This window comes from Geotrypetes seraphini, chromosome 16 (genome assembly GCF_902459505.1).
Source record: "Geotrypetes seraphini chromosome 16, aGeoSer1.1, whole genome shotgun sequence".
Taxonomy (NCBI): domain Eukaryota; kingdom Metazoa; phylum Chordata; class Amphibia; order Gymnophiona; family Dermophiidae; genus Geotrypetes; species Geotrypetes seraphini.
In genome coordinates this window covers 27,001,823-27,027,714 of record NC_047099.1, presented here as the reverse complement: position 1 = coordinate 27,027,714, position 25,892 = coordinate 27,001,823, and the positions used below count along the sequence as shown (strand labels likewise).

Below are 25,892 nucleotides of genomic sequence, written 5' to 3'. Positions count from 1 at the left end.
CCACCTTCCAGTCCTCCGGAATCTTTCCCGATTTGATCGACAGATTGGCTATTAGTTGAAGCAGTTCAGCTATAGTCCCTTTCAGTTCCTTGATGACCCTCGGATGGATACCATCCGGTCCCGGGGATTTATCGCTCTTAAGCCTATCAATCTGCCTGCATACCTCTTCTAGCCTACCGTTAACTCTGTCTCGCCATATATCCCTTATAATTTATGGTGAGCCCTTTAAACCTCGCCCCCAAACCTACTAGATCTACCTGTCTACCACCCCAATAGCCCTCATGGCTACAGGTGGTACCTATATGGAGAGTAGAATAGGGTTTTGGTGAGCTTATATTGTCCCACCATAAATGTAGTGGTTAGAGTGACTTATAGGCCTGGCTCCTCCTCTCTATGGTTCACTAGCCCATCCACCAGGTTACTTAAGACATCGATGTGATGCTTTACTAGGCTTTCCCATAAGCTGCTGCTGGCCTACAGACAGGTTTGTACTCTTTTTCATTCAGATTTTTAGGGAGTGAGAGAGGATTAGTGAGCAGTGGGGGGGGGGGGAGGTGTCATACCTTAATATATCCAGTGGTCATCTGGTCAGTTTGGGTACCTTTGTGGCATTTAGGGGAGAGTGTGGCGCAGTGGTTAAAGCTACAGCCTCAGCACCCTGAGGTTGTGGGTTCAAACCCCCGCTGTTCCTTGTGACCCTGGGCAAGTCACTTAATCCCCCCATTGCCCCAGGTGCTTTAGATAGATTGTGAGCCCGCCGGGACAGACGAGGGAAAATGCTTGAGTACCTGAATAAATTAATGTAAACTGTTCTGAGCTTCCCTAGGAGGAACGGTATAGAAAATTGAATAAATAGTGTGAACAGTTTCAGCCTCTGATAACCAGAGCTGGCATTGTGATGTCATAATGCCTCATTCCACCAATGCCTAAGAGCCAACCTCATCAGTGATGTCACAATGGCTTCATTGTCCTTTACTTGGCTCACTTTTACTACATTTTGGTTTCTAGAGTGGCGCAGTGGCTAAAACTACAGCCTCAGCACCCTGAGGTTGTGGGTTCAAACCCACGCTGCTCCTTGTGACCCTGGGCAAGTCACTTAATCCCCTCATTGCCCCAGGTATGTTAGATAGATTGTGAGCTCGCTGGGACAGAGAGGGAAAACTGCTTGAGTACCTGACTAAATGCATGTAAACCGTTCTGAGCTCCCCTGGGAGAACGGTATAGAAAATTGAATGAATGAATGAATGAATGAATAAATAAATAAATAAAAATAGATGCTTCAACACTGGGAGGAGCTCCAAATATCTAAGTTCCGTCCAGGATGTCTTGGGAAAGGTTCAGTTATCGCCGCAAGACATCCAAGTTAAGCACACCCAAAGCTTGCCCAAAACACGTCTCCCAGCCCGCCCTCTGGAACTCTGGATGCACAGCAGGAGAAATGTCTCGCTAGTTGTCCAGAAAAGGGGCTTTGATTATTGGCACATGGATGTCCCAGCGCCAACTTAGGCTGTTTTTTAAAGTCTTTCATTTTTTTTGATTATAAGCCCCATAAAAATACAAATTCTGACACTGAATTTATTTTGCTTTTGTTAGTTACTGAGCTGTGTACTGGCTGATATCCTGGCTAATTAATACATGTGATTAATACCTGGCTAATTAATACATGTGGAAGCATCAGTAATAAATTGGGAAAGCAGGGAGAGAGTAAATTTTTAAGTTTTGCTTGTACTCTCAGAAGCCAGAAAAGTTGATACTTTAAGTTGTGGATGTCATAATTTACATCTTACCTTTTCTTGAATTGAGATGTAACATCTCCTTTCTCTGCTGTTGCTGATATTGTTATTGTAAACTGTTAAAACAGCACCTGCATGTCATATATGTAAACCGCTTTGCTTGTACCATAGAATGGAGGTTTATCAAATCTATGCTTGACAAAATGTGAAAGTTATTTCTGAAGAGAGAAGGTGGCTCCTGGGTTTGGGAAGGCCTCTTCTTGTCGGACAGTTGGATGTCAGCTCTTAATTTGATTCTTTTGTGTCTGCAGAAGACAATAGAGGAATGCCGAACCACAAACTTCATTGAGAAAATCAACTGTGTTCATTCAAAAAGAGAAGAAACCAGGAGGTAAGGCCTCAGTTAGTCTGGGATGGTGGCATAGCCCAGTAGTTCCCAAACCTGGTCCTGGGGGCACCCCAGTCGGTCAGTCATGAATGAATATTCATGAGAGAAATTTGTGTGCAATGGAGGCAGTGCATGCAGATCTCGTACACGAATATTCATTATAGATACCCTGGCTGGGGTGCCTCCAGGACCTGGTTTGAGAACCACCGGCATAGTCCAGTCCCTGAAGTGTATAAACATAATACATTTTCTGCCATTGCCGCCACCTTGCTCTGTGCAAGAATTGTTTGCAAAGGGTGGAATTGGAAGATGATGAGAGGGGGTGGTTTGGAGTTGATAAAGGATCTCGTGCTTTCTCTGGGGTGAGTGGAGTGGAGGAAATGTCTAGAACAGTGTTTCTCAAACCAGTCCTGGAGTACCCCCTTGCCAGTTCGGTTTTCCAGATAGACTTTATATGTAAGTTAGTAATTGGTACAGTGTGTTTGTTTGTTTGTTTTTATTGTATTTTGATCGATCTTTGGCTTATCAAGCAGGTAAAGTTCAAGTATGGTTAGGTGACCTGATTCAACAACCTGCATCTTATTGCACCTTTAAAAAACTGGTTAAGACCTATTCGTTCAAAAAATTTGTTACTTGATTGATGACTGTGTCTTAGGGGTTTAACGCGTTATTTTTTTAGCCGGCCGTGGAGGTTAGCGCATGATGAAATGTCCATGCTAACCCAGTTAACACAGCTTGATAAAAGGACCTCTTAGTTTCTTATTGTATTTTTCACTATTGAAATATTGTACTGTTTTTCTGTGTTTTATTTACATTTTCTTGTATCTGTTTTTAAATCACTATTTGGTATGGCACCTTCCTACCTGGTTTCACATTTTTCTTTGTACTGTTCTAACAGATCCACATGTCAAATTCATTTGTTCATTTTTCCAATAGTCCAGCAGCACCTCTTTCCTGCTCCCCCTGTCCAGCAGTACGCCTCCCTTCCTTTTTCTGCCCCCCCATGTCCATCAGCACTTCTTCCCCTGTCCAGCAGCACCCCTTACCTCCGTTCGGGTCTGTCCTCCACTGACAGCCGCCTCAAGCCGCTGCGGCCTGTAGGTGCCGACAGCCGCCTCTAACGATTCCGCCATCCCTGCCACCGCCGCTGCTTGAGAGGCCTGCGGGACCGAAGGCGATCAGCATGTCTGGGGCTCGGGAGGAGGAGTCCTGGTGTCGCGCATGCGCACTCTACCGACCACTGACCTACAGATCAGGGAACACGCGGTAAGAGTGCGCATGCGCGCTTAGCATTTTATTATTATAGATTGAAATGTAATTTTCGCTGTATTTTTTTTTTTTTAAATTGCTCGGCCTTCTCCTAACAGGCCCACTGGGGTCCTTTTATAAAAAGTTAAACAGTATTTGTTTGGCTGGGTAAAACTCCTAGAATCGCTTTAGTATCTTTACAAAAACCAATTACAAAGAGGGGGGTAAATTTTCCCAATTTTTATAGGTATCATCAAGTCTATATTCTTCGCCAAGGTATGTATTGGGTCCTCCCAGAGCTCATTGATAATATCCCAGATTAGTTGTGGTTGGAATGGCGACTCATGTTTCCTTTGCGTTTATGTCATGTTCTCAGTATCAAAATGCCTAGACGAGTTTTCTTCAACCTTTTTACACCCGTGGACCGGCAGAAAAAAAAGAATTATTTTGTGGACCGGCAAACTACTAGGATTAAAATTTAAAAAACCATTTCCGCCCCATCTCCGCGAGCTCGGTCCCCACAAATCATCTGATCCCATCCACACAAGCCTCAGTTATGATTTTATATTGAATGTATTTTATTAAAGTATAAAAAGAAACAATATTCTGTACAATTGTCATTTTATAAATACAAATAATTCAGAGCAGGATCAACAAAACCCCTGTCTCCCCTCCTCTTCACATATATCCCCTCTACTATCAAGAAAACTGAACAAGCCAAATTATTACAGAATGCTACACAGAAATATCATGCTAACAGAATACTGCAGTCACACATGACAGGAATAGTTTTAGGGGAGTGCAACTAGGGCAACTGCCCCCTGGTCAGAGAGTGCCCTAAGCCAGCTGATTTTGCAGTCCCCAGTTATGTCTAACACCAGCTCTAGCAGGATATATATTTCAAATCTGATATATTCTAATCACAAAATAGAAATACAATTATTTTTTTCTACCTTTTGTCGTCTCTGGTTTCTGCTTTCAATCTTCTTTTCACTCTCTTCCTTCCAGCATCTGCCCTCTCTGTCTCTTCAATCCAGCATCTGCCCCTTCCATCCACTGTCTGTCCTCTCCCCCTTCCATATGGTATCTGTCTTCTTTCTATGCCCCTCTCCCCTTTCCATCCAGCTTGTGCCCCCTCTCTCCTTTTTACATGATTCATTCCAGCTTCACTGCTCTTCATTTTTATCTCTTCTACACCAGATCTATCATCGTTGTCCCTCTCTGCTTATTTTTCTGCTGACCCCTTCCTATCACCAATCTCTCTACTTTCTCATGCCTGGGTCTCCCCTTCCCCTCCTCTAATCTCTCTGCCAGCTGTTTCCTTCCTTTTTTCATTCTCCCTTCCCTCCTCCTCCTGTCCAGCAGTAATTCTCTTCCCTCCCCTCCCAGCAGCATCTCTCCTTCTCCCTCTCCAGTAGCAGCTGTCCCTTTTTTTCCTTGCCCAGCAGCTTCCCAGATTCCTTTCCCTCCTCCCCTCCCAGAAGCATCTCTCCTCCCTCTCCAGTAGCAGCTGTCCCTTTTTCCCCCCCCCTGCCCAGCAGCTTCCCAGACTCTGATAGTGTTTTTCTCCCCTCCCAGCAGCTCTTCTTACTTCCCAGCGCAGCGATTCATGAAGGCAGCCTCGGGTCCTTTGTTGGGTCGCGCCACCTCTGAGGAAAGAGGAAGTTGCATCATCAGAGGCAGCCGCGACTCAGCAAAAGCCCCGAGGCTGCCTTTGTGAATCGCTGCACTGGGAAGTAAAGGAGAGCTGCAGAGAGGGGAGAAAGCCACTGTCGGAGGCTCCCCAAGATCTTTCCGTCCCAGCGCAGACTTCGGATGTTGATCTTGCCGGCCCTGCGCGGACCGGCATGAAGTTGAAGTCAGTCAGTCTTGCCGGCCCTGTGCGGACCGGCAAAAATTTCCTGTGGACCGGCACCGGTCCGCGGACCGGCGGTTGAAGAACTGTGGCCTAGACCACAGTTCTTCAACCGCCGGTCCGCGGACCGGTGCCGGTCCGCAAAAAAATCTTGCCGGTCCGCGAAGGACTCGGGTCCCCACCGCAACGAAAAGTGCCGATGTCAGCTGACTTGCAACTTCCTGTTGCCGTCGCTGTGCCGGGACTTCTGCCTTCGCCGGGACTCCTGCAGCGTATGCTTCCTGCCTTGTCTTCGCACCTCCCGACCAGCAGCGGCAGCTCTGTATGCTTTTAACTTCGGCACAGAGCTGCCTCTAAGCAGTAGTTTAGCGCAGTTTCATGAGGCAGCCTCGGGGCCTTTGCTAGGCCGGCCCGCTTCGATGATGCGATGTGGGCCGGCCTAGCAGAGGCCTCGAGGCTGCCTCATGAAACCGCGCTAAACTACTGCTTAGAGGCAGCTCTGTGCCGAAGTTAAAAGCACACAGAGCTGCCGCTTGCCTAAAGACTCTTGGGCTGCTGAAGGAGGGCAAAGAGCAGCTGTCCTGGAGGTTTCCCTTCCTCTCACCTTTGGAGGTCCCTTTTTTTTTTTTTCTTCAAACGGCAACGGGCCCCAGCATGACATCAAGTAAGTTCCACTGTTCCTTGCAAGCAGTTATGCTCGGCCAAAGCTTCCCCTCTGACATGAACCACCCTCAGGGGAAAGAAAGTGACCCGCAAAGGTGAGGGGAAGGGGGGCAGATGATGGAAGTTGGGGGGGGAAGAGAGAGAAGGGGCAGATGATGGAATGGAGGAGATGAGAGAGAGAAGGAGACAGATGATGGAAGTGAGAAGAAGGGAGAGAGAGCAGAAGGCAGATGGATGTCAGTTGAGAGGGGAGAGCAGATGTTGAATTGGAAGTGGGGAAAGAACACATACTGGATGGAAGGAGGAGATAAATAAAGGGGGAAGAAAATAGTAAGATAATGGAGGGGTGACAAGCTGTGGGTAGACACAGTGAAAAGAGGGAAACAGGACTAAATAGTAAGAAAGAATTTAATTTAGATGGAGGCAGAAAATAGAGAAGGAAGACCAGAGAAGAAAAGGGAAGAGAGAGCAGAGAACGATATCAGATCTGAGTGGAGGAAATGAGAAGAGAGAGATGCTAAAAACCACAGGGGGAAGGGAAGGACAGAGATGCCAGACCATGAGGGAAACAGAAGAAAGATGATGTATGCCAGACCAAATTGGGGGGGGGGGGGAAGAGAAATGGCAGGGAAAGACAGACAGTGAATGGAAGGGGCAGATGCTGGACTGAAGAGACAGAGAAGGTTATCATGACGCTGTACGCCCTCACCTGGAGTACTGCGTCCAGCACTGGTCACCGTACATGAAGGAGGACACGGTACTACTACTCGAAAGGGTCCAGAGAAGAGCGACTAAGATGGTTAAGGTGTTGGAGGAGCTGCCATACAGCGAAAGATTAGAGAAATTTGGCTTATTCAGTTTTCTTGATAGTAGAGGGGATATATGTGAAGGGGAGGGGAGACAGGGGGTTTGTTGATCCTTGCTCTGTATTATTTGTATTTATAAAATGACAATTGTATAGAATATTGTTTCTTTTTATACTTTAATAAAATATGTACAATATAAAATCATAACTATTTGAGACTTGTGCGGATGGGATCAGATGGTTTGTGGGACCGGGCTCGCGGGGACGGGGCGGCGATGGTTTTAAAAAAAAAATTTCAGTCTTAGTAGTTTGCCGGTCCACGAAATAATTATTTTATTTCCGCCGGTCCACAGGTGTAAAAAGGTTGAAGAACACTGGCCTAGACTATATAAAGAAAACAGAATATTCATGGATACATGGAAAACATTACTATATGTTAGTAACTTAACACCTATTCCAGTACATAAATCGACAAATCAGACTATATAGCTAAACTCCAAGATTCAAATTGGCGGTTTTAAGGTCATCTGGAAGCATTGGATGATTGCAGGGATACGGATGTTGGATGATATTATTTCTAATGGTAAACTGCTTGACTTTTCACAGTTGTAACATAAATATGGTCTTAATAAATCACAAAGTTTCAGATGGTTGCAACTGAAGCAGGCCATTCAGGCGGGGTTCCCTGAATGGAAAAATCTTAACAATCAATATAGTTTGGAGTTTTTATGCTTTCAGGTGGACTTTTTGGGACACCAGGCTGCACAGTGGTATAAATTGATAAATCCCGTGGCTTTATCGTACGATCCGATCCTATTTGGGATGTCAGTGAGAACAAAAAGCCAAATTTCATCAAATAATAATAAGCTTTTATTGATTATGACAGGAGTCGCCATACAACAGATCACAAATAATTGGAAAAATTGGAGCAGACTTAATTATAGTTTTTGGTGGAACTCGTTGTGTCATATCTGGGTCATTCCATGTCAAGTGATCAGATTCTTGGAAAGTGCCCTGCATGACCATCACGGATTTTGATGAAACTTCATATGCAGAGTCCACCATGTCTCAAATGAACTTTGGTAAAGTTTTATTATCCCAGGACAAGCAGGCAGCATATTCTTAACACATGGGTGACGTCACCGACGGAGCCCTCGGTACGGACCTTTTTAACTAGAAGTTTCTAGTTGGCCGCACCGCGCGTGCGCGAGTGCCTTCCCGCCCGACGGAGGAGTGCGTGGTCCCCAGTTTCTTCGTTTCCGCGGAGCGAAGAAGACGCGTGTGTTTTTTCAACGGCCGTTGAAACCACTTTTTTGCCTTCCCGCTCGCGCTTTTTTCCTTATTTTTTCTTTCTTTACCTTCGGGTTTATTTTTCTTTGATTTGCAAAAAAAAAAAAAAAACTTTGCTTTTTTCCCTTTTTTCTTTCGTTTTTGCCCCGGCGGGGCCTGTTGCCAGTATACAGGCCTCGGGCTTCGATTTTGCGGAGGCTATCTTCCCCTTCATGCCCCCGCAGGTCGGTTTTAAGAAGTGCCAGCGGTGTGCACGCCCGATCTCCATAACTGACCCACACAATTGGTGTTTGCAGTGTCTGGGTCCGGAGCATCGGGCGGACTCCTGCACCCGCTGTGCTACTCTTCAAAAACGAACCCTTAAAAACCGAAGAATTCAGCAAACTCTCCTCTTCGGCACCGAGTCGGCGATGGACTCCTCACCTTCAACAGCGGTACCTCAAAAATCGGCACCGTCGTCCTCGACACCGACCGACCCCGCATCGGCGTCACTGGCGCCAGGTAAGCCGGCTAAGAAGCCTTCCTCTTCCCTCGAGCGCCCTCCAGCTACGGTGGCGACACCGTCCCTACCGGCATCGCACCGGTCCCGCAAACGCTCCGCCCCGATCTCGGTGAGTGCCTCGTCATCGGCCTCCTCATCGCCGGGGCGTGGAGCGGCATCCAAGGAACCGAAGAAAAAGAAAGCGGTTCCGATGCCACCCTTAGATGACCGTATCTCGGCCATCTTAAAGGCTCAACTCCAAGAACAGTTGAAGAAACAACTTGAACAACTGTTGCCCACTATCCTGGCACCGCTCCTTCCGGTACCAGACCGGCCCGAGCCCCGTACCGAGCCCCCGGTGTCCACCCCTTCGGTACCAGTGAACACATCCATGCCGATCCTTTCGGCCCAACAACTTCAAGGCGATCCGGTGGTTCATTCTCAGGCCACATTGGATCCTCCTCGGCACCAGGCGGTACGGCATTCTTCTCGGGACCGAGATAGACGCCGGTCGTCCTCCCCTGGTACCGTTTCGGTGCGCTCTGGAAAGTCCTTGTCCAAAACTCGCCATACCGCGCCCTCCACCCCGGTGTCTCGACATGCACCAGAAGTCAGGGACCCTGACTTATGGGAGGAAACTCCTCTCGGTACCGAGGATGATCCCTCCTCATCTGATGAGGAACCATCGGCACCCGATGCCACCTCTAAACCAGAGCAGTCCTCATTTTCTAAATTTCTGAGAGAAATGTCTGCTGCCCTGTCCCTTCCTCTGGAATCGGACTCAAAAAAGTCTCAAGCCTTTCTAGAGGCTTTAGACTTTGAGCAACCTCCTAAGGAGTTCCTCAAGCTTCCCGTGCATGACATTCTACGGGAAACGTTCTACAAAAACTTGGAAAATCCCCTCACGGTACCGGGAGCCCCCCGTAAACTGGACAACCTTTACCGTGTCATTCCCATTCCTGGATTCGACAAATCTCAATTGCCCCATGAGTCCCTTCTGGTTGAATCCACCTTAAAAAAGACTCAGGGCTCCAGTGTCTATGCCTCTACCCCTCCTGGCAGAGAAGGTAAAACCATGGACAAGTTTGGCAAGAGGCTTTACCAGAATGCCATGCTTGCAAACAGGGCAAACAACTATTCCTTCCATTTTTCCTTCTATCTGAAGCATTTGGTCCAACAACTGTCTGCCCTCCAAAAGTACCTTCCTGAGCGCAAGGTCCCGCTATTCCAACAGCACATCTCTGGCCTTCTCCAAATGCGCAAGTATATGGTCCGCTCGATATACGACTCCTTCGAGCTCACCTCTCGGGCCTCTGCCATGGCCGTAGCCATGCGTCGCTTGGCCTGGCTCAGAGTCTCCGACCTGGACATCAACCACCAGGATCGTCTGGCCAACGCCCCCTGTCTCGGGGATGAGCTTTTTGGAGAGTCACTGGATTCCACCACCCAGAAACTCTCTGCCCATGAGACCAGGTGGGACACCCTGATCAAGCCGAAAAAGAAGGCACCGCCTGCCCGACCCTATCGGCCACAAACATCTTATCAACGGAGGTTCTCAGCCAGACCACTCAACCCGCCTCCCCAGCAATCTCGGCGACCCCGTCAACAGCAACATCATGCTCAGGCTCGATCTCAGGCCACTCAACCCTCTAAGCCTCCTCAGCCTGCTAAACAATCTCAGCCCTTTTGACTCTTCTCTCCAGGGCATAGCCAGTCATCCACCCTTGCTACCTCTTCCACAACCCATCGGAGGTCGTCTCACCATTTTCTCCAGCCGTTGGGAAGTCATCACGTCGGACCAGTGGGTCCTCAACATCATCCGCCACGGCTACTCTCTCAACTTCCAGACTCTGCCTCCGGACAACCTTCCCGTAGAGTCTGCTTCACACTCATCTCAAACCCCCCTCCTCCTGAGGGAGGTTCAATCCCTCCTCCTTCTCAATGCCATCGAAGAAGTACCTCCAGATCAAAGGGGTCAGGGATTCTACTCCCGCTACTTCCTGGTCCCCAAAAAGACGGGAGACCTCCGTCCCATTCTCGATCTAAGGGACCTCAACAAGTGTCTAGTCAAGGAGAAGTTCAGAATGCTCTCCCTTGCCACGCTTTACCCTCTTCTTTCTCAACACGACTGGCTATGTTCCCTGGACCTCAAAGAGGCCTACACTCACATCTCCATCAATCAGAATTCTCGCCGCTACCTACGATTCCAGGTACTGCACCACCACTATCAGTACAAGGTGCTACCGTTCGGCCTAGCTTCCTCACCCAGGGTCTTCACCAAGTGCCTTATAGTGGTAGCGGCCTTCCTCAGGTCTCACAACCTCCAGGTGTTCCCCTACTTGGACGATTGGTTGGTGAAAGCACCTTCATCTCAACTCGTGCTACAAGCCACTCATCATACCATCTCTCTCCTCCACCTCCTGGGGTTCGAGATCAACTACCCCAAGTCGCACTTGCTTCCCACCCAGCGACTTCAATTCATTGGAGCAGTTCTGGACACCACGCTAATGAGGGCCTTTCTCCCCTCAGATCGCCAGCGGACCCTGCTCCATCTCTGCCGTCAGGTACTCATGCACCCCTCCATCCCTGCCCGACAGATGATGGTCCTACTGGGTCACATGGCCTCGACGGTGCATGTCCTTCCTCTGGCACGCCTCCACCTTCGTACGCCTCAGTGGACTCTCGCCAACCAATGGTCACAGACTACGGACCTTCTTTCTCATCCCATCTCTGTGACATCATCTCTTCAGCAATCTCTCCAATGGTGGTTGAACTCCTCAAATCTTTCCAGGGGTCTGCTTTTTCATCTGCCCCCCCACTCTATGATCATCACCACAGATGCGTCCCCCTACGCGTGGGGAGCTCACCTAGGAGATCTACGCACCCAGGGACTTTGGACCCCACAGGAGCGTCGTCATCACATCAATTTCCTGGAACTCAGAGCCATGTTCTATGCCCTCAAGGCTTTCCAACATCTTCTCTGCCCTCAAGTCCTCCTCCTGTGCACGGACAATCAAGTCGCCATGTACTACATAAACAAGCAAGGCGGCACCGGATCTCGCCCCCTTTGTTTGGAGGCTCTGCGCATCTGGACCTGGGCCACGGACCGCAATCTTTTTCTCAGGGCGGTCTATATCCAGGGCGAACAGAACTCTCTGGCCGACAATCTCAGTCGCATCCTTCAACCCCACGAGTGGAAGTTGGACCCTCCGACTCTGCTCTCCATCTTTGCTCGATGGGGCACTCCGCAGGTGGACCTCTTTGCAGCACCTCACAATCATCAGCTGCCCCAATTCTGCTCCAGACTCTTCTCTCCTCATCGTCTGGCCCCGGATGCATTCCTGCTCGATTGGAGGGATCGGTTCCTGTATGCCTTCCCTCCACTTCCTCTGATGTTGCGGACCTTGTCCAAACTCCGCAAAGACCACGCCACCATGATTCTTATCGCACCTCGGTGGCCTCGCCAACACTGGTTCTCACTCCTGCTCCAGCTCAGCTCCAGGGAACCCATTCTACTTCCTGTGTTTCCTACTCTACTTACGCAACAACATCAGTCTCTGCTACATCCCAATCTGTCTTCGCTCCACCTGACAGCTTGGTTTCTCTCGGGCTGACCTCTCCGGAGAATCTATCTCAACCGGTCCGCCTCATTTTGGACGCTTCCAGGAAACCGGCCACTCTCCAATGTTACCATCAGAAGTGGACCAGATTTTCCTCCTGGTGTCTCCGGCATCATCAAGAACCCACCTCCTTAGCGGTGGAAACTGTCTTGGAATATTTGCTCTCACTGTCCAACGCTGGCCTCAAAACTACCTCCATCAGAGTCCACCTCAGTGCCATCACTGCGTTTCATGAGCCTATTCTCGGAAAACCCCTCACGGCTCATCCTCTGGTTTCCAGATTCATGAGAGGACTCTTCAACATCAAACCGCCTCTCAAGCCTCCTCCTGTCGTCTGGGACCTGAATGTGGTTCTCTCAGCTCTCATGAAACCTCCGTTTGAGCCTCTTGCCACAACTTCTCTCAGGCTTCTTACCTGGAAGGTGCTTTTCCTAATTGCCATCACCTCTGCCAGGAGGGTTAGCGAACTGCATGCACTGGTTGCCGACCCACCTTTCACTGTTTTTCACCATGACAAGGTTGTTCTGCGTACCCACCCTAAATTCCTTCCCAAGGTGGTCTCAGCTTTTCACCTCAACCAGTCCATTGTGCTGCCCGTCTTCTTCCCTAAGCCTCACTCGCATCCTGGGGAACAGGCGTTGCACACGCTGGATTGTAAGCGTGCCCTTGCTTACTATCTTGATCGTACCAGAGCTCACCGAACAGCCCCTCAGCTCTTTTTGTCTTTCGACCCCAACCGTTTGGGTCGTCCTGTCTCCAAACGGACACTTTCAAATTGGCTTGCTGCCTGTATTGCTTTCTGCTACGCTCGGGCCGGTCTCTCACTGGAAGGAACTGTCACGGCCCACAGAGTCCGAGCTATGGCTGCTTCTGTGGCTTTCCTCCGCTCCACGCCCATCGAGGAAATCTGCAAGGCGGCCACTTGGTCCTCAGTTCACACGTTCACTACTCACTACTGTCTGGATGCGTTCTCCAGACGGGATGGACACTTCGGCCAATCTGTGTTACAAAATTTATTTTCCTAATGGCCAACCATCCCACCTCCCTCTTTGTTAGCTTGGAGGTCACCCATGTGTTAAGAATATGCTGCCTGCTTGTCCTGGGATAAAGCACAGTTACTTACCGTAACAGGTGTTATCCAGGGACAGCAGGCAGATATTCTTACGTCCCACCCACCTCCCCGGGTTGGCTTCTTAGCTGGCTTATCCTAACTGGGGACCACGCACTCCTCCGTCGGGCGGGAAGGCACTCGCGCACGCGCGGTGCGGCCAACTAGAAACTTCTAGTTAAAAAGGTCCGTACCGAGGGCTCCGTCGGTGACGTCACCCATGTGTTAAGAATATCTGCCTGCTGTCCCTGGATAACACCTGTTACGGTAAGTAACTGTGCTGTTTCGCCTGTGGAATATTTGTGGAGATATAGCCATTTGTTTGACCCCATACCACAATGAAATACAGTACGACGATGACATTCTGACAACTTTGAGACACAATATCTCACGAGCTATGTTTCCAAAAAAACTGAAACTTAGCTACCCTGCACAACTTTTGGAGCTCTATTCAGTGCTACCAATAATAATTTTTGTCGAGCACTGAGTGAATGGCTGAATTACAGTAAACTTGGCCGAAAAAATTAGTGCTCCAAAAAAAGTCAAAGTTTGACATTACTTAGCTCCCACAATAATTGAGTAATAAATGCAAAATTTGGCGCATAATGTCTCAGTACAACGTTGTTTTCAAAAGTACAATTTCAACCTCCAAGCTCTTTCCATTAGTTTACAAATTAAGTGTAAAGTTGCTAATTTGTGTAAAAAGGCCAAAAATAGGGTATTTTCAGCCTGCTTTTACAGAAAAATACCTTTTAGAAACTCTTTCAAATCAGTCTCATTAGAAAGAGCATATTTCAAACCCCCTAGAAAAGTGGACTTCATTTTTCAACGCAGGTTAACAATGGCTGAAAAAGGGGGACAAAGTTGAGAGACGTTGCCACGGCAACAACCTCTATTTCAACATAGTTCTGTCATTTTTAAAGTTACAGTTTTGTATTGACGTAGTATTACTACTACTCTATTGCGTTGGTCCATGGTGACATTGTCACTACCAATTCAAGAGTTTGAACTGGCAATCCCATCGCCATAGGGGTCACGCCCGATAGCTGTGCAATACCAGCCACGGGTGGACCACTTTATCCAGGTTCCCAAGCCTCGCATTTGGTTTCTTTGTCAAGGTTCCAAAGCCTTTTGTTGGTATCTTTCTGGTTCCAAAGCCAATGATTAGGGTGTCTTATCCTAGGTTCCCAAGCCTAAATTGGGTATCTTATATGGTTCCCAAGCCGAAGTGAAGTCCACTTTGTTGGCATCGATTCGTTGGTATCCATTTTAAACTGAATTAATAATAATGTGGATCTGAAAAAAAAAAACAAGTTGTAATTTGTGATCTGCATGCAACAAAATTATCACCTCAATTTCTAGTTAGGAATAATCATTAATTAAGAACACTATAATTGTACCCAAAGCTTGAGTAAAAATAAACAGGGAAAAACAGTGTGAAAAATGACATAATTGTAAGTTTTAACGTAGGCCGTTGCCATGGTGACATCTCCCAACTTTGTCCCCCTTTTCGGGCATTGTTAACCTGTGTTGAAAAATGAAGCCCACTTTTCTATGGGGTTTGAAATATGCTCTTTCTAATGAGACTGATTTGAAAGAGTTTCTGAAAGGTATTTTTCTGTAAAAACAGGCTGAAAATCCCCTATTTTGGGCCTTTTTACACAAATTAGCAACTTTACACTTAATTTGTAAACTAATGGAAAGAGCTTGGAGGTTGAAATTGTACTTTTGAAAACAACGTTGTACTGAGACATTATGCGCCAAATTTTGCATTTATTACTCAATTATTGTGGGAGCTAAGTAATGTCAAACTTTGACTTTTTTTGGAGCACTAATTTTTTCGGCCAAGTTTACTGTATTTCAGCCATTCACTCAGTGCTCGACAAAAATTATTATTGGTAGCACTGAATAGAGCTCCAAAAGTTGTGCAGGGTAGCTAAGTTTCAGTTTTTTTGGAAACATAGCTCGTGAGATATTGTGTCTCAAAGTTGTCAGAATGTCACTGTCGTACTGTATGTCATTGCAGTATGGGGTCAAACAAATGGCTATATCTCCACAAATATTCCACAGGCGAAACTAAAACTTCACCAAAGTTCATTTGATACATGTGGGACTTTGTGCATAAAGTTTTATCAAAATCCGTGATGGTCATGCAGGGAGCCCTTGATCACTTGACATGGAATAACCCATCTATAAGATGGAGAAAACAATAGCAGTACAAAAAGGGAATTATAAAAAAATATAAAAAGACAGATGGTTAAAAAGGTGGAGGAGTAGCTCTCTATGTAAAGATCAATATCTAAGCCAAGCTCCAAAAGTTGTGCAGGGTAGCTAAGTTTCAGTTTTTTGGAAACATAGCTCGTGAGATATTGTGTCTCAAAGTTGTCAGAATGTCACTGTCGTACTGTATGTCATTGCTGTATGGGGTCAAACAAATGGCTATATCTCCACAAATATTCCACAGGCGAAACTAAAACTTCACCAAAGTTCATTTGATACATGTGGGACTTTGTGCATAAAGTTTTATCAAAATCCGTGATGGTCATGCAGGGAGCCCTTGATCACTTGACATGGAATAACCCATCTATAAGATGGAGAAAACAATAGCAGTACAAAAAGGGAATTATAAAAAAATTAAAATAATATAAAAAGACAGATGGTTAAAAAGGTGGAGGAGTAGCTCTCTATGTAAAGATCAATATCTAAGCCACCAAAATGCAAGGGACCTGGGGAGAGGAAGAAGCGATATGGATCGCTCTGAAAAGAGAAGATGGAACTTCTATCTACGTGGGTGTGGTCTACAGACCTCCAACTCAATCGCAGCAAATTGATAAGGATCTGATTGTGGATATCCAAAAGTTTGGAAGGAAAGAGGAGGATCTGCTTTTGGGATATTTCAACCTGCCGGATGCGGACTGGAATGTTCCATCTGCGGAATCGGAAAGAAGTAGGGAGATTGTGGATGCCTTTCAAGAGGCCCTGCTCAGACAAATGTTGACGGAACCCACGAGGGAAAAAGCAATATTGGATCTGGTCCTCACAAATGGAAAGAGTATCTCTAATGTTTGAGAGGGTGCTCACCTGGGAAGTAGCAATCATCAAACGGTTTGGTTTGATATAACGGCTAAAGTGGAGAGCGGCCGCACGATACTTAAAGTCCTAGATTTCAAACGTACAGACTTTAATGCAATGGGAGAGTACCTGAAGAAAAAGCTGTTAGGATGGGAGGACATAAGAGAAGTGGAAAGATAGTGGTCTAAGCTGAAAGGAGCGATAAAAATGGCTACAGACCTTTATGTGAAGAAAATCAATAAAAACAAGAGAAAAAGGAAGCCGATATGGTTCTCCAAACTAGTGGCAGAGAAAATAAAGGCGAAAGAGTTGGCGTTCGTGAAATATAAAGAAACCCAAGAAGAGGAGTGCAAAAAGGACTACAGGGTGAAACTGAAAGAAGCCAAGAGAGAGATAGTCTGGCGGAAGAACAAATGGCTAAAAATATAAAAAAGGGAGACAAAAATTTTTTCTAATATATTAGTGAAATGAGGAAGATGAAAAATGGAATTGCTAAACTAAAAGATGCTGGGAACCAATATGTGGAAAGTGATGAGGAGAAAGCGAATGTGCTAAACAAATACTTCTGTTCTATGTTCACAGAAGAAAATCCTGGAGAAGGACCGAGATTGTCTAGCAAAGTTACACGAGAAAATGGAGTAGATTCTGCGCTGTTCATGGAGGAGGGTGTTTATGAGCAACTTGAAAAAATGAAGGTGGACAAAGCGATGGGACCAGATGGGATCCATCCCAGGATACTAAGGGAGCTCAGAGAGGTTCTGGCGAGTCCTATTAAAGACTGGTTCAACAAATCTCTGGAGACGGGAGTGATTCCTGGGGATTGGAGGAGAGCGGATGTGGTCCCTATTCATAAAAGTGGTCACAGGGATGAAGCAGGAAACTACAGGCCGGTGAGCCTCACTTCAGTTGTTGGAAGTGTTGCTGAAAGAAAGGATAGTGTACTTCCTTGAATCTAATGGGTTATAGGATTCGAGGCAGCATGGCTTTACAAAAGCTAAATCGTGCCAAACGAACCTGATTGAATTTATTGATTGGGTGATCAGAGAGCTGGATCGAGGACATATGCTAGATGTAATTTACTTAGATTTCAGCAAAGCCTTTGATACAGTTCCTCATACAGTTCAAGTTGAACAAACTTGAAAGGCTGAAGTTAAGACCCAAAGTGGTGAACTAGGTTAGAAACTGGCTGTCGGACAGACGCCAGAGGGTGGTGGTTAATGGAAGTCACTCGGAGGAAGGAAAGGTGAATAGTGGAGTCCCTCAGGGTTCGGTGCTGGGGTCGATCCTGTTCAATATGTTTGTGAGTGACATTGCTGAAGGGGTAGAAGGAAAAGTGTGCCTTTTTGCAGATGATACCAAGATTTGTAACAGAGTAGACACCGAAGAGGGAGTGGAAAATATGAAAAAGGATCTGCAAAAGTTAGAGGAATGGTCTAATAATGCCTGGCAACTAAAATTCAATGCAAAGAAATGCAGAGTAATGCATTTGGGAATTAATAATCGGAAGGAACCATATATGCTGGGAGGAGAGAAGCTGATATGAACGGACGGGGAGAGGGACCTTGGGGTGATAGTTCGAAGATCTAAAGGCGAAAAAACAGTGTAACAAGGCAGTGGCTGCTGCCAGAAGGATGCTGGGCTGTATAAAGAGTGGCGTAGTCAGTAGAAGGAAGAAGGTGTTGATGCCCCTGTACAGGTCATTGGTGAGGCCCCACTTGGAGTATTGTGTTCAGTTTTGGAGACCGTATCTGACAAAGGACGTAAGAAAACTTGAAGCGGTCCAGAGGAGGGCGACGAAAATGATAGGAGGCTTGCACCAGAAGACATAGGAGGAGAGACTGGAAGCCCTGAATATGTCTACCCTAGAGGAAAGAGACAGGGGAGATATGATTCAGACGTTCAAATGGTGTCAGGTCAAAAGCGCGCCGGGACAAAGGCGCGAGCAGACAACAGCGCAGTGTGGAGGCGCGCGCCGAAGAAAAAGACTGTTTTAGGGGCTACGACAGGGGGTGTGGGGGGGGGAACCCCCCCACTTTACTTAATACATATCGTGCCGTGTTGTGGGGGGTTTGGGGGGTTGTAACCCCCCACATTTTACTGAAAACTTAACTTTTTCCCTGTTTTTAGGGAAAAAGTTACGTTTTCACTAAAATGTGGGGGGTTACAACCCTACAACACCGCCACAATATATATTAAGTAAAGTGGGGGGGCTCCCCAACAAAACCCTCCGTCGCAGCCCCTAAAAACAGTCTTTTTCTTTGGCGCGCGGCTCTGTCTTGCGCTCAGTTGTCGGCGCGCGCCTTTGTCTTCCGCTTTACTGTCTATGAACCCGTTCAAATACTTGAAAGATATTGACATAGAACAAAATCTCTTCCAGAGAAAGGAAAATGATAAAACCAGAGGATATAATTTGAGGTTGAGGGGTGGTAGATTCAGGGGCAATGTTAGGAAATTCTACTTTACGGAGAGGGTGGTGGATGCCTGGAATGAGCTCCCGAGAGAGGTGGTGGAGAGTAAAACTGTGACTGAGTTCAAAGAAGCGTAGGATGAACACAAAGGATCTAGAATCAGAAAATAAGATTAAATATTGAACTAAGGCCAGTACTGGGCAGACTTGCACGGTCTGTGTCTATATATGGCTGTTTGGTGGAGGATGGGCTGGGGAGGGCTTAAATGGCTGGGAGGGTGTAGATGGGCTGGAGTAGGTTTTAACGGAGATTTCTGCAGTTGGAACCCAAGCACAGTACAGGGTAAAGCTTTGGATTCTTGCCCAGAAATAGCTAAGAAGAAAAAAAATTAAAAAATAATTGTATCAGGTTGGGAAGACTGGATGGACCATTCGGGTCTTTATCTGCCATCATCTACTATGTGGGCCATTGACAAATTATTGTAATGAATAGATAACCATTTTTCCATTATATGTACAATATAAGTGAAGGGTGGGAGGGGGGGAATTCTGAATTTTATTTAAATGTTTGGATCAGCAGAAAAGAATATTTTTGAAGATATATTTGATTGCATATGTTATGGTAGGAGTGGGAGGGAAGGAGTTAAATTTTATGTATTGTTAAATATGATAGAAATTCAAGTGATCTATTTCATTTCAACTCAATTATTGATACACTTATTGTAAGATGTAAAAATGAATAAAGATTTATAAAAAAAACAAAAACAAACCAAAAACAAATCCACAATGAATATGCATAAACCTAATTTGCATACACTGACTCCATCATATGCAAATTTCGTTCATGCCTATTCATTCTGGATATCCTGAAAACCTGACTGGCCAGGGGGTACTCCAGGACCGAGTTGAGAAACACTGGTCTACAGCAGTGTTCTTAACCGCCAGTCCATGGACTGGTGCCGGTCAGCAGAAATTTTCTGCTGGTCCACAAGGCCAGCACGTCCATCGGGCCGGCTCCCTGAGTGCTGCAGTGCACAAAGCTGTGGGAAAAGGCTCCTACGCGCGTCCTGCACCTGACCCGGAAGCCTTCTCTCTGACGTCGCAACTTCAGAGGGAAGGCTTCCAGATGAGGCACTGGATGCATTCCCCTTGCCATCTCAAAGCACAAATAGCAATTTTCATTTTTGATTAGTGGAAGGTTAAAGGAAGAGGCCAGACTATGCGCAATCCCAGGCCGCTGGTTACCTCGGCCCCAGAAGTTCATAGGAGGCAGCTCTGCTGGGTTCTTGAGCTCCCCCTCCCCCAGTATGGAGCAAACTCCTTGACTGTGGCTGGGGAGGGGGTAATTTCCACTGGGTTTAGCACCCCCCCCAGTCATTTGTAATAGTTGGCTCTTAAGCATGTTAGAGCCGTAACTCTCCCCTTCCCATGTATTTTCACATGTTTTATATCCCTCTAATCCAAACTCGCACCCTTGACCCCAAATACATTGACCATGGCTTTCTGATTTTTGTACTGGCGAGGATAGCGACCAGCGGTGACAGCTAGTGCAACTAGATAATAAGGAGGTGCGGCTAGCGAAGGGATTGAAGGGCCTTTGGGGGCACCTACTCAGGTTGATTTCCTGCATGTAATGGTGTGTCCCTGAAAAATAAGGTTGTTTTTTTTTAAATCACGGGGAGAGCGGGTTTACGCTAGCTTTTGCCGGGTACATTTTGCCCAAGAGATAACACTGGGGGGGCAGGCCAGAAGGCAAGGCATGGAGGGAGAGAGACAACAACGGTAGGGGGAATGCTTTTATTTTTTTTATTTAGTGATTGATGATTTACATCTGCTGTCTGTTCAGGAAGAAATGCATTTGTTTCTTTTCCTCTGGGGTTGTACTGCTTGCAGAGTCTTGCATCTTAGGGTTTGTTTGTAAATATTAGTACTTTTAGTTTTTGGTCCTGCATTTGCATGGGGTTATCTGTTTTCTGGTAGGAATGAATGTTGAGAAGCATACATTGTTCTTTGTATATTTTAATTTTGTGGTTAACCATTATGTGTTAATATATATATATATATATATATATATGAAAAATGAATGGGAAAAATGGTGTTACAATTAGTACTATTATGGGGGTGGGGTCTGGGGCAGAGATTGGGTGGAGATGGGCAGGGTCTGGCCCACGACTTAGGCCAGTGTTCTTCAACTGCTGGTCCACGGACCGGTGCCAGTCCACAAAATAATTATTTTATTTCCGCCGGTCCATAGGTGTCAAAAGGTTGAAGAATACTGGTCTAGAGGGTCCTTGACATTATTCTCTGTGTATATGGGGAGGGGTAATGGAGTAGGATGAGGGTTTGGCATGGATGCCCCATGAATTAGTGATACCTTTAGTGATAGCATTGGCTGTTGGTGCTGCCTTCATCTATGCTCTATAGTTCTGAGAGTGTTTTTATGAGAATAAACATTTCTTTCCTGTTTATTTCTGACTGCTGCTGTACATGTTTATCTCTGGCCAAACACCCCTATTGGCTAGGTTGCGGCCCAGTCTGGCCACTGTTGGAAACAGGATACCAGGCTAGATGGCCCCTAGGGCAGCTCTTTGGATCTATCTTCCCTTGGGGCTTCCTGCATGGAGGGGGAAACTGAGGGGACCCAGCTGTTTAATTTGTTTTCTTATTTTTTTTGCTCTGCAGCTGCCGCTCAGCTTTGATGGAGAGACATGCCTTCTGGAATTTTGTGGGGAGTATGATTGGTGCTTCCTTTCTCTTTGCCCTTGTGGTTGTGTTTCGGCAGCGGACACTGGACAGACGAGCTTTGGAGAAAGTGCGCAAGCAGATTGAGTCCATTTAGTGTCTGGACTTCATATGACTTCTGGTGGCTCTGTGTCTGTGGCCTCCCTCTTGAATGAAGAAAGATGCACGGCTTTGCCTGGTTCCTTTTCCTATGTTAAACTAGACCTATGACAGCAAGCATGTGACATATGCAGTGTGGAGGAGGGACTTCTCTCTTTCACAGCACACCATGCTTTGACTCGTGATTTGAAGAACAGAATAGCCAGTGCTGACTGATCTGATCCCACTGTGGAGCATTAAAATGGTGACAAGTACATGGTATATTCAGAACGGCCTGGCTAGTTGACAGCAGGCTTCTCGTTCTGCATCACAGCACTCTACTGCTGAAGGTAATCCAGCTCTGAAGCATGTACAATAGATGCTAGAAACTGAATGCAAAGAGCCAACCTTCTACACGTCCATCTTTCAGAATTCGGTGCATCTGTTAACCTGGGAGGTGCCACAGATGATCTGTAGGAGCTGGAATGTACTCCTCTTGTCTGTATCACACTTTCATAGCCCCTTTTTATTTTTGTACATCTGTCTTGGAGGGAGTCTGAAAGCATTGGCAACATGTAGAGGAGATTAGACACAGAAGCCCAGGAATAGGAGTATATGACATTGACTCAATGCCTATGGCAGATTAATCATACAGCTTTATTGCTAATTGAGGCCCTTATGCTATGGGATCACGCGGAAAAAAATGTGTTCCAAAAATATTTTAAAAGACATAGCGAAAACCCAGGGGCCTGTTCAATGTCCTCCTTTGTGGGGAGGGAAGGACTCTGGGGTTTCCTTCTCTGTCTTTCTCTTCAATCTTCTCTCTTCTAATGCTATGGGAGGAACTGGCCATCACCCAATAGCAGCAACTACTGGGCACATTTAGGACCTGTGACTGCAGGGTTCTGGAGGGACCTGTTGTGGGACCCCCAGCTGGAAGCCCGCATGAGCAGGAAGAATCCACTAAGTCACATGTGGGGGGGGAAATGTCCTCCAGAAGGTAAAGGCTGATCTCATGCCTCACCTCTTCTCACCAGGGGCCAGATTGGTGAGATTTATTCAGTTCCATGGTCTGTCACGTATATGGCCATTAAGTTGAGGATAGGCTGGGGAAGGATTCGATGGCTGGGATGGTTTAGATAGGCTTGAATGAGCTTTGATGGCGATGCCAGTTGTTGGAACCTAAGCACAGTACTGGGTAGACCTCTTTGTAATAATAATAACAGTTTATATACCGCAATACCGTGACGTTCTATGCGGTTTACAAAAGATTATAAGAGGAACAAAATGAGAGAACTTAAGAGAGAAGAGAGTGAGAATAGGTCAAGAAAACCGTTATTGAGAGAGGTGTGCGGGTCAGTTGTCTAGGTACTTCAGGAATATAAATATCTAAGAAAAAAGACAATTTAAATCATGAATTTATAATGTGTATACAGTTGGGCAAACCAGATGGACTATTCAGGTCTTTTATCTGCTGTCATTTACTATGAGGTACTTTGTCAAATGCCTTTTGAACATCCAGATACACAATATCGACTGACTCACCTTTATCCACATGTTCATTCACCCCTTCAAAGAAATATATAGTAGATTGGTGAGGCAAGATTTCCCTTGACTAAATTCATGTTGGCTCTCATTAATCCATGCTTATATATACAGTATACTCTGTCATTTTGGGTTTTTATAATAGTCTCTACCATTTTGCCCAGCAATGGGTTTAAAAAAGGTTAGGACAAGTTTCCAGAGGAAAAGTCCATAGTTTGCTGTTGATACAGACATGGGGAAACGACTGCTTGCCCTGGGATTGGTAGCATGAACTGTTGCTCTTATTTGGTTTTTTGCTAGGTACTGTGGCCTGGGTTAGCTACTGTTGGAAATGGGATACTGGCTAGATGGGCCAGTTTGACTCAGTAGGGCTATTCTTATGTAAGTATTTGCACATTTTAAGAATGCAGTTTAAAGTGATGCCAATATGTAGCAAATTGTCTAGAATAAATTGAGGGTGGTTTGAAAAGTTTGATAAAAAAGCAAGTTAAACGATGTAGTCTCATTGTATATACTCAAATATAAACCAAAAAAAGTGTCTCAGTTATGTTTGGGTCAGCGCTGACTCGCTCCCCTCCACTTCTGAACCTGTTGCATGCCTCTGATGGGCCTACCGTGAGACCTGGTGGTCCACGGTGGCTGGGACAGGCGCGATCCCTCCCACCTCCTGTCCCAGCTGATTCTAAAAATTTTTACCTCCCTCCCGCCTCCCCCGCGCACCTTTTAGTATCCCTGGTGGTCCAGCAGAGAACCACGGCAGGAGTGACCTTCCATTGCTCCTGCCCAAGCAGAGTCGCTAGCCGATTGGCTGTCGTGAGTTCTCGTGGGACTGCGAGAATCACAGCAGTCAATCAGCTAGCCACCAGGGATACTAAAGGTGTGCAGTAAAGAATGGCATAGGAACAAATTTTTCCCCATCTTTGCAGGAACTCAATTTCCCCATCCCCACGAGTTTTAGTGTTGTCCCTGTTCCTATCCCTGCCCCATTCCTGTAAGCTCTGCCTTAATCACACAAGCCTCGAACACTTATGATTTTAAAGTGTTTAAGGCTTGTGCAGATGAGGACAGAGCTTAGGCATTGGTGGAATGAGGCATTATGTCATCACAATCTGAGCTCTAGAATGTTGTTGCTTATGATTTTAAAGGGTTTGAGGCTTGTGCAGATGAGAACGGAGCTTAGGCATTGGTGGAATGAGGCATTATGACATCACAATCTGAGCTCTAGAATGTTGGAACTTAGGATTTTAAATTGTTTGAGGCTTGTGCAGATGAGGATGGAGCTTATAGGAATGAGACAGGGACAGGAAAAGAACTCTCCGGGATGGGAAAATGAGTTCCCGCGGGGGCAGAGAAAAATGAGTCCCTGTGTCATTCTCTAGTACGTAGAATCGGCTGGACAGGAGGCAGGAGGGATTCCTCTTGCCCCTGCCAGCGCTGGACCATGTCACTCCTCTCCTCCGCAAAGCACATTGGCTACCTATTACTCATCGTCTCTCCTATAAAATACTCCTCCTCACTTTTAAAACAAAAAACTCTAACCAACCGGCATTCATAGATAAACTTTGATCCCTTATTCATCATCCAAGACCCTCCGATCAAATAATCAAAATTTACTCAAGTTTCAAGTTTATTCATTATTTGATCAATCGCCTATCAATAATTACTAAGCGATGTACATAAAATATTAATATTGGGTAAACAAGAACAAAATTGAATAAAAAGATAAAATCTTTAAACATAGACAAAATACAACGGGAAACATTAGGATGGAAGGGAAAGAACTACATTTTCTGATAGAAAAGGAAGAACAATTAAGGGTAATATACAAAGGGTAAGGGAAACCAAATTAGTTTATTGGGAGTAGAATACACAATAGAATACACTCCATACGGGAACTATTTTATGATACTACTCGCAAATCCATCTTTTCAGTTACCACCCCCTCTTTGTGGAATGCGCTCCCATTAGATGTTCGATTAGAGAACTCGCTTGAAAAATTTAAAGCAAAACTTAGAACCTTCCTTTTTAAAGATTTCTTTATTCTTTAATGTCAGCTTCAGCCTCTTAATTTCTTGATTCATGTGAAGCTATGAAACATCTAATCCTTCTTTTGAAATGATTCCCCTCCCAATGTTTTTTCCACTTCCCATTTCCCGTTCCTTTTTTATTAATTTTACTTTGATGTATTTTAAACCTCCTTGCCCTCCCCTACTTTTCTTCCGTTTCTTGAAAGTTAATCCGAATTCGTGTAGTTTTTTGGGTTTTTTTTAATATATGATAAAATATTGCTTTTATTTATTATTTTAACTGTCCCTTACTATCTTTTTATATTGTACACCATCTAGACAGTTGTTTTGATAGACGGTATATCAAAAATAAATAAACTTGAGGCCTGCAAGGTATCGGGGAGGGAGGGGGAAAGGGAACAGAACCAGGGAGGGGGGCTAGGTGCAGAGACAGGAAGGGAGGGAGTGAGGAGGCTGGATGCAGAGCCTGGCAGAGCAGCGAGGGAGGGGGAACAGGGTACAGAGACTAGAAGGGCAAGGCAAGGAACTACACTTGACTATTAACCCCCCCTCCCCTCCCCCGGTTTATATTCGAGTCAACCTTTTTTCCTCAGTTTATATTCGGGTCTGTTTATATTTGAGTATATATGGGGTCCAGCAAGTCTCCTGTTTTTTTCATATTGTAGGAAAAATAGCTTATGAAAAAACTGGAAACTCACTGGACTAAGTGTATAGCCCTCGATGGAGACTGTTTAACTTCCTTTTTTACCAAACTTTTCAAACCATTGTCATAAAGTTTGTATTAGAGAATGGGGAAAATTTTGTGTCCATATCATGTTCTAGTTTATTGA

At 45.8% G+C, this 25,892-nt stretch overlaps 1 protein-coding gene across 4 annotated transcripts in view; it reads left to right on the top strand.

Annotated features, from left to right (window-relative positions):
* JTB (jumping translocation breakpoint) overlaps positions 1-22,867 on the top strand; it is a 39,822-nt gene extending 16,955 nt beyond the window's left edge. For all 4 annotated transcript variants that reach the window (XM_033924877.1, XM_033924878.1, XM_033924880.1 and 1 more), the window contains exons 5-6: positions 2,045-2,124; positions 21,353-22,867. In XM_033924877.1, coding sequence (XP_033780768.1) covers positions 2,045-2,124; positions 21,353-21,509 — 237 coding nt within the window. In that variant the 3' untranslated portion in view covers positions 21,510-22,867. The remainder of the gene's footprint in view (positions 1-2,044; positions 2,125-21,352) is intronic.
* Positions 22,868-25,892: the final 3,025 nt, after the last annotated feature.